We start from the raw sequence: 9,277 nt of genomic DNA on the forward strand, positions 1-9,277 counted from the left end.
GGACCGTGGTCAATCGGGACCGTGGTCAATCGGGACCGTGGTCAATCGGGACCGTGGTCAATCGGGACCGTGGTCAATCGGGACCGTGGTCAATCGGGACCGTGGTCAATCGGGACCGTGGTCAATCGGGACCGTGGTCAATCGGGACCGTGGTCAATCGGGACCGTGGTCAATCGGGACCGTGGTCAATCGGGACCGTGGTCAATCGGGACCGTGGTCAATCGGGACCGTGGTCAATCGGGACCGTGGTCAATCGGGACCGTGGTCAATCGGGACCGTGGTCAATCGGGACCGTGGTCAATCGGGACCGTGGTCAATCGGGACCGTGGTCAATCGGGACCGTGGTCAATCGGGACCGTGGTCAATCGGGACCGTGGTCAATCGGGACCGTGGTCAATCGGGACCGTGGTCAATCGGGACCGTGGTCAATCTCAACGTGGTCAATCGGGACCGTGGTCAATATTAACGTGGTCAAACGGGTACCACTCATACATTCACATGTCTCCTTGTTTGCTTGGGTTTGGGATTGGCTCCAGCGAGTACTCGCTATGCGGCCATAAACTGGTTTAAAGATAGAATAATGTCGTAGATAGAATAATGTCGTATATATGAAGGTTCCTCTTGGGGGAAGGAAGGAATTGGTGTTAGGGAGGTGGTAAGAAAGGAAAAATAGGAAAGCGCAGGCCAGGGTCGGAGTCGGGAATCGAACCCGAGTTCTCTGGGATGTGAGTCAGGCGCGCTACTCCCTGAGCCACCAGAGGCCCCCACATGTCACCTGTATGACCTTATAAATAGTTGAAGTCCCAATCCTATAATATTTTAATAAAGCGGTCTATTAATATATAGAAGTCTGTGGGTCTGTACCACAAACTTCTATATATTACTAGACCGCTGACTCCTACAAAATACATGGCCCCGAAAAGTATGTGCACAACACATGCGCACACAGCATATACACACACACACAAACACTTTTTGTCTGTACACATCGGCCATATTACGTATCCAGCTCCTATCCTCTTCTCTGCTACTGATTCTTACTTAAGTCACGCATGCGTAGATGTTTACTTCTCGTACGAAATACGTACTTTTTGGGGTCAATTTTTTGGTACAGTTTATAAGGGAGTTAGCGGTCTAGTAATATATAGAAGTCTGTACCATGTCTCCTGTCGACTAAGGTTATATAAAGGAAGGTTAAGTCATACTATTGATACTATGTATACTAATGAGCAACCCATGATGCATTGCAAAAGGCCGTGAGAGCCAATAACAATCTATCTTATTTAGCATCTCTTTTTAATAACGATTGTGCACACATTGCATTATGGGCGGCCCAGGATTATGACTTAATCTTCCTTTATATAACCTTACTGTCGACTAAAGTTATATAAAGGAAGGTTAAGTCACAGACTTCTATATACTACTAGACCGATAGCTCCCGGCTGAAAAGTGAGGCAAGTGGTGGAGGTAGTTTCCATCATGTCTCATTAGGTAAATAAAGTAATATATGTTTGTCGGTTTATCTACACTGTGTGCCAGATTGTTTCATGTATTGTGATGCGTCCGTGCTTCTGGAAAAAATAAACATGCCGTTTTCATGTTGTGTAAAAAATTGCAAAAGCAAGTGGAAAACAGAAATAAGTTTTTTTAAGTAAGTTATGTGCCACGATCAGTGATGCCAGAATTGCCACGCTAGCAACACGCAACCGTAGTGGAGGGGATGACGCACACAAGCGCAAACCGCGTACGTGTGAGCTCGGCGCTTCGGCTGGCTTCGGATAGCAGAAGAGGACAGATATACTGTTTTCTGTCTCTCTCCTTCTTATCGAGCCGCCACGAAGACCGGGCGGTACACGTCACACGTCGCTTGGTCGCTTCTCGATTGTCGCTTCTTACTATGCCTTAAATGTTTTTTTCAGCCTTTTTGTATGAGATATATTATCTATTGTTACGTCCTGGTGACTCCACGATTTCTTCCTTCCACGAAGCTGCCGCAATGATAATCGATCGGTGATAGAAATGAGTCGTTCGGTAAATAGAGCATCTTGCGTCAAACATTCCTTAAACATTTAGTCACTTATCAATATCTATATCTACGAGTAACCGTGAGAAAGACGCGACGAAACCGCGCCGGTCGCCGAAAAACAAATAAAAACCAGTAGATACCCTGTGTGCGTCATCCCCTCCACTACGGTTGCGTGTTGCTAGCGTGGCAATTCTGGCATCACTGGCCACGATTACTAGAATATCGAATAAGGTGGTGTTTCATGAATAAGGTTATGTTCCATCAAGTCATTTAATTATAATTTATGGACAAATATATATACATATGTATGTACACAAATTATAATTACATCACTTATTTCTAATAATTCCATAATTTATGATATATGACACAGATTTCCATGATGAAGATGAGCAACGGCTGCAGCTATGGATATCAGTAGTTGAAGAGGTCAAACGTGGAGACCATCAGTAACAAGCAAAATATGTAGCTTGCATTTCTCAAGTACTGATATAATTTCTGATTTTGGATATCAAAATAATCATCTGAAACTTACAACAGTCCCATCACTTTCAGTATATATTGATATGAATAATAAAGAATATGTGCCAAATGTAAGTACTAAAGTTATAGATTCAAGAAAGAAACAATTACAACTATTACAATTATTTTATTTACAGGCTATGGAAAAAAGACAGGAGATGCAAGAAAGTAAGCACACTGGAAACAGCACAAATGTCGTGCCTGCTGAATCAAATTGTGTACATGTTTCTGACATATCAGCACATCAAAGTGCAAGAACTATTAAAGTAATTTCATCTAAACGAATTACTGATAAATATACAAATGATTGTGCAGCTAAAAAACAAAAGAGTACGATCATTCCTGAACAATGCTTGCATATCTCTCAAATGGAAACTCCTTTGAATGGAACTTCTACAACAGAAGACAGTCCACTCGAAGAAATAAAAGTTCTTCACGGAAAAATTAAAAAACTTTCGCGTCAAGTAAAAACTTTAAAACAAACACTAAGAAGACGCGATCATAAAATACAGAATATGACGGAGTTATTTAATACTTTACAAAAGGCGAACTTAATTGACAAAGACTCTTTGATGACACTAAAGAATCGATTCGAAGGTAGTGATTTTGCAATATTTGCAAACCAATTAAGAAATAAAAATCGAAAATTTTGTGGTCATCGATATTCTGATGAACTTAAGCAATATGTTCTGTTTTTACACTACTACTCATCAAAAGCTTATGTTTTTTACCGGTTAGCATGGATTTCTTTTTTTACTTCTATTTGCATGTATATTTTTTTTCCTTTGTTTGCTATGTTGTACTGCATGCAATTTCAAAAGATTAAATGCTTGCTAATTTTCATAATTTGAAACTTTACGATTTAAATTTCAGACGTATTTTAATATTGCCCTATCTTCATCGCTTAGAAATTGGATATCATCTGTTAATACAAAACCTGGATTTCAATGCGACGTTTTTACTGAGCTGAGCAACCGTCCATTAAAAGACCGAGACTGTAATCTTGTTCTGGATGGTATGGCGATAAGGAAACGGATAATGTGGGATTCACGAAAGCATCGCTATTTAGGGTATTGCGATTACGTAAATTCCGTTTCTTTAGAAGATTCAGACACCGAAGCAAGTGAAGCACTTGTGTTCATGTTAGTTTGTTTAAATGGCAAGTGGAAGTGCCCTGTAGGTTACTTTTTAAACATAGGATGACTGCATTAACGTAAGCGGAACTTGTAAAGTCATGTTTATCTTTTGCACAAAAAGCAGGATTGAAAGTATGGTCGGTAACATGTGATGGTACTAGCATAAACTTTAGTATGTTTCAGAGTTTAGGATGTGATCTTTATGTTAGTTACGAAACGATTCAATGCCAATTTAAACATCCTAGTGCTGATTATAACGTGAGTAGGTGAGTGAGGCCGGTCCTAACCCACTTTTCTTTGGAAACTCCCTGTAAGAGGGAGAGAGTGAACATGCGAATAAAACGAGATAGAAAGATATCCGAGGGGGCAGGTCGGGCAGAGGGAAAAGACAGGGGGATACGTACAGCAAGGGGGTCGGGGTCGCGGTGGAGCTTGAGCGTGGAGAGGGGGAGAAGGGGGTTGAGAAGGCGAGGGGGCGAGGGGGTACGAGGTGATGAAATCGGGCGGGAGATCGCGTTAACGGCGCGTCGATCGGAGAGAGACGAGACACGGTCGTCGCTTTATCTCTGACCCGGGGACCCGGGGAGTCGCGATAATCCGTGACATGTAAATATAGAAAATTGAAAATTATTTATATAGATAAGAAAAATATCGCGGGCGAACCTCGCTGTCGTAGCTAAAAACTGTGCGTGGTAATTAGATTTCAGTCGTAATATATGAACAGCGGACAACTTATTGTTAGCCGAGATATCTATTTATTAGGCGCAACAGCGAACATCTTATTGTTAGCCGAGATACCTATTTATTAGGTGCGATAGTGAACATCTCACAATTAGCAATGATACTTATTTATTAGGTGCAACAGCAAACTGTTTTGCTGTAGTTTAAGAAATTATCTTGCAAATCATGATTAGCGATGGTAGCGAAAATTTTTTTCCGTAAAATCTAATAGACGGAGGTCGAATAAAGAGAGGTTCTCGCAATAAAGGAAAGCGTTTTTATTTTGTAACGATACAGAGATACAAAAGCGCGTTAGGATTCTCCGAAGAGCAGAGCCTGCAGTTCGCAATCGATTAGATCGTTGCGGTCGAAGTTCTCGCTGTCGCGTATCGCCGTCGGAATAAGCATCCGATCGTGGATGCCGGCCGCGATATCAAGGAAACGCGTTAGCTTGTTATCGATGTATCCGGTTAAACCGCTCAAAGTAAATGTAATGATGCGGTTGATGCAATGCTCCAGGTTTAATAGATTTAGCACGGTGTTCTTCGATATGACCAGATGATCCTTGGACGTTTCGAGACGGAGTATTCGGAGATTGCTAAGTCTGCCGAATCGCAGCGTTAATTGTCCGATATATATCGGCGCTGGAAGACGCATCTCGTCCCGCTCGTCGCACTGAAAATACGACATAAGCGTGGATCGTAGATCGAGCAGTTCCTTCCACACATACGGCGATAACGAGATCTCTTTGTCGTGACAATTTCCGAGGACGATTTCCACGTAAAAGGGTCGGCTGACGTTAACACCGACTTCGAGATGTTTGTACATCGTTTTGGTCAATGGGTAGCATCTTCCCAAGATTCTAAGCGATCGCCCGATCGCGACGTCGCGTCTCGACGTCCAGTCGTAATCTTGTCTGAAAGTAGATGCGGGCGATGAGCAAAACAGTGTTAGTGGACGAAAGAGTATTAATTTGAAATATATTGTTTAATATTCTTACACGCTGTCCATCCTCGCTCTCTTCGCGGATTCTGTATCATCCTCACGATTTCGCTTGACGAGCATCGGTCGATCGTCGAAAGGATGCTGCTGTCCCATTGCCACGTACATGGTCGTTTACTTTTTTTCGTTCGTAGGCTTTAGTGTACGTCGTCGACTATGAAGTGTCTAATAGCTGGGCGATCTTTACATACTCGCGTAGAAATCGCTTCTCCTTCCGCACGCGTCTTTTGTTCCTTTTAATCATATTCTATTTTTAAAACTACATTAGAGCGATGGCGAGAAGTCGCTTCATCAGTCGTCCTCTTCGAGAAGCCTTCACTTGCGCACAGTACAATTGGACATGTTGCAATTGCACACTGTGTTATTAGACACATAAAGTTGCGCACCGTTTGATTGGACATATTTCAATTGCGCACAGTTCGTTTGGACACATTTTATTTGCGCACCATTCAATTGGACACCATTGCTTTTGGACACAACACATATTTTTGTATAATTTGGAATACATACACACGCATGTATAATTTTGAAATTTTTTGACATTTATTATTAACTTCATTTTGTAAATAAACGTTTGTTACAGTTCGTTTACACACAGTTCGTTTGCACACAGTTCGTTTACGCACAGTTCTTTTGCGCATAATTCTTTTGCGTATAGTTCTTTTGCGCACAGTTCTTTTGCGCATAGTTTATTTGCACACAGTTCGTTTACGCACAGTTCATTTGCGCACAGTTCGTTTACGCACAGTTCGTTTGCACACTTTCCCATCCACACAACAATTATAGGGATCTCGTTTCGCGTTGTAAAGTATATGCGTGGACACAGTGGGTTTGCCCCCTCTACGGGGGGGCTCCACTTTCGGAAGATGTAACCTAACCCAAACCTATTTCTGATTTAAAACTAAAATTTATGTGCGCAAAAGAAATGTGCGCAAAAGAACTGTGCGCAAAAGAACTGTGTGCAAACGAACTGTGGGTAAACGAATTGTGTGTAAACGAATTGTAACAAACGTTTATTTATCAAATGAAGTTAATAATAACTGTCAAAAAATTTCAAAATTATACATGCGTGTGTATGTATTCTAAATTATACAAAAACATGTGTTGTGTCCAAAAACAATGTGTCCAATTGAACGGTGCGCAAATGAAATGTGTCCAAACGAATTGTGCGCAAGTGAAATGTGTCCAATCGAACCGTGCGTAACTTCATGTGTCTAATATCACAGTGTGCAATTGCAATGTGTCCAATTGTACTGTGCGCAAGTGAGCCTCTCCCGTCCTTTTCATCGATCTCGTCGCTTTCGGTTACGTCGCCGAGATGATAAGCGCGAATCAGAAAATCGCGCAATCGTCGCAACAGTCCGTCCGTAGGACACTCGATACCGAGTACGTGAAGGTCGAAAGGACCCGTCAAAGTCACGATATTCGTGAATTCGTTGAACGCGTAGAATTGACGCTTTGCGAAAAAATACAGGTTATCGTCGATGTGTCGGTAGGCCGACGTTATCGCGGGCGGTATTCCTGAAAATATATTCTTCAATAGAGCGTGTCTAACGGCTATCAAGCGACATTCATCGATCTCCGCTACTTTGTCGTCGTCGTAGATCGCGTAAGTTCGTCCCGTATGCGTTTATCGCGGCGTTGATCTTAGCGTCTCGGGGAAGTCCGATATTATGGAAAGATCTCGGCCAACCCGGTTTTAGCTTAAAACTGGGATATTCCGCGACGTAGATCAAATCGTTAACGAATAGCGCGAGATCGCCCGAGAGTCTTCGATACGCGGTGTTCAGGTGCGTGAAATTTGCCGGGAAAAACGTCGCGTAATCCGTCAGCGTCATGGGTCTACCGTAGCGTCTCTCGGTTATGTCGACCGACCATACGTTGTGGCGATTAACTATGTACAAGCGGCGATTCATTATCAGCGCCGCGTCTACGCGCCGCAACGCGCAGAGATCCGCGCGCGCGGGGTCGGTCGTCGCGACGCTCGTCGTCGTCGCGGGTGCAATGGTGGTTGCGGGAATCGTTGGATAGTTTTCATCGTCGTGAGACCCGTACAGATTCTGTATAGCGAGGATGTCCTCTATGCTCAGCTTAACCGGAAATTGATTTTCGACGTTGGGTATATACGGGAACATCACCGAGTCGTTGCGCATACTGTGCTGTACACCTAACGTGTGGCCGATCTCGTGCGTCAACGTTTGTAGCAAATGACACGTATCGGGAGGATTTTTGTTCAAATACACATGCCACGGTTCCGCGTCGTCGACGTACACCTCCGACGCGAAGTCGGCCGTTCCCGAGGGAAAGAACGCGTGAGCGAGGGCTTATCCCGGACCGTCGAACGCCGCCGGACAAATGTCGCCGCTTCGGCGATTCGCGTAGGTGTGGGCGTCTGTTCGATACGATATCAGTATATCGGGACGTAGCGGGTCGCGCGCGAACGTTAACGAATTCATCGTCCATAACGCGAACGCCGCTTCGGCCGTTCTTAAGAGTTCTTTGCTAGCCACTTGAAAGTTCCACGTGAGACGCGTTTTCGGGTATTTTCGCGCAATCGGTCTATACGCGCGACCGGGAATGTCCGCGAGACCGCATTGCGATTTGCGCATAAGGCAAAGCGTATCAGCGTTTAACGCACCATTTCCGGACAATTGATAGTATTCCTGAAACAGCGACAGCGCGTGACGCAGAGACGTCGCGTTGCTGGATGACAATGATCCTCCATCGTCCTTTAGAAAACCGTACACGCGCAGGAAGCGGAGCGCCTCCATCTTCTCCGAGTCGACGGGCGTCGCGGTCGTCGCGGCGACGAGCGTTATCGCTAGGATGAGAACAGTCATCATCTTCTTCGTGGTGGTCATCGTGCGCGTCGAGAGGGACGCGAGGAACGATAGATCGCGGAATATCGGACGCAATAAGAAATGTTCGACGAAACGTCTATTTTTATCTCTATTGCGCGAATTTGGGGTAGGCAGGATAAGATTAAGTCAGGTCAGGTTTCGATGATTTGTTCGAGAGGATCACTTTTTATTTTTATTTGTTTATTCGCGATACACCGATGATTCGTTCGAGAGGATCACTTTTTATTTTTATTTGTTTATTCGCGATACACCGATGATTCGTTCGACAAAAAGCGTGGTTCGCTTCAAATACGTGTTCTTCTTATGCTTTTTATTTTTATTATTTTTGTGTTCATTCCCGATACACCAATGATTTATTTAACACGCAATACTCGATGATTCGTTCGAGAAAGCGTCTCTCTTATCGCCGCGATGCTCGATGATTCGTTCAAATCGAGAAACCGTTTTTCTTATCGCTTTTGGTGAAAAAACACGCTGTCGTAACCCGACCGATTTCTTAATATTAAAAGATAAAACAACAAGTTTATGTTAAATGGCTAGGCTTAATTAAAGTTTATGTTAAATGGCTTAATTAAAGTTTATGTTAAATGGCTAGGCTACACATAACCAATGAATAAATAAGAAGGATCTAATCACTTCGTAAGCGTCCTTCGGACTTAGCGTCCCTTGGACTAAGTCTTTCAGACACTTAGTCGTTGTTTTTGTAATTTTATTGCTTTTATGAATGATTTTGGTGTTTTCTTAGCAGATTTTAATGTTTTTTTAGTTGATTATGATAGAGGAAAAAATCTGCGCCAGAACATATGCTTTTGTATACTACTATCGAAGTACCGTACGTATCGCGCCCGACTATTATAATCGCGATTAAGTGAAAGTAGAAATAATACAGCCTTAGAAAATTTACAAATAGGCTTGCAAGACGAAATTAAAACAATTGTTCGATCGCGAGGATATGCTACGTTGCAAGAAGCAATAGCAGCGGCCAGCGCGGAAGAAAAGGTTAAAGGACC

The 9,277-nt window shown here is 43.3% G+C and overlaps 3 protein-coding genes across 3 annotated transcripts; 1 reads left to right on the plus strand and 2 right to left on the minus strand.

Moving 5' to 3' along the window:
* The first annotated feature begins 2,592 nt into the window (after positions 1-2,592).
* Positions 2,593-4,567, plus strand: LOC115243752. The gene is made up of 5 exons (XM_029820949.1): positions 2,593-2,619; positions 2,686-3,012; positions 3,422-3,707; positions 3,809-3,942; positions 4,541-4,567. The coding sequence occupies exons 1-5, from the start codon at positions 2,593-2,595 to the stop codon at positions 4,565-4,567; spliced, it is 801 nt and encodes a 266-aa protein (XP_029676809.1).
* A 2,410-nt stretch (positions 4,568-6,977) lies between these two features.
* Positions 6,978-7,559, minus strand: LOC115243753 (stromelysin-2-like). Its single transcript, XM_029820950.1, has one exon. It carries the CDS (start codon positions 7,557-7,559, stop codon positions 6,978-6,980), a length of 582 nt encoding a protein of 193 aa, XP_029676810.1.
* Positions 7,560-7,730: 171 nt separating this feature from the next.
* LOC115243754 (collagenase 3-like) lies at positions 7,731-8,267 on the minus strand. The gene has a single exon (XM_029820951.1). It carries the CDS (start codon positions 8,265-8,267, stop codon positions 7,731-7,733), a length of 537 nt encoding a protein of 178 aa, XP_029676811.1.
* Positions 8,268-9,277: the final 1,010 nt, after the last annotated feature.

This window comes from Formica exsecta, unplaced genomic scaffold (genome assembly GCF_003651465.1).
Source record: "Formica exsecta isolate Colony F162 unplaced genomic scaffold, ASM365146v1 scaffold73, whole genome shotgun sequence".
Lineage (NCBI taxonomy): Eukaryota > Metazoa > Arthropoda > Insecta > Hymenoptera > Formicidae > Formica > Formica exsecta.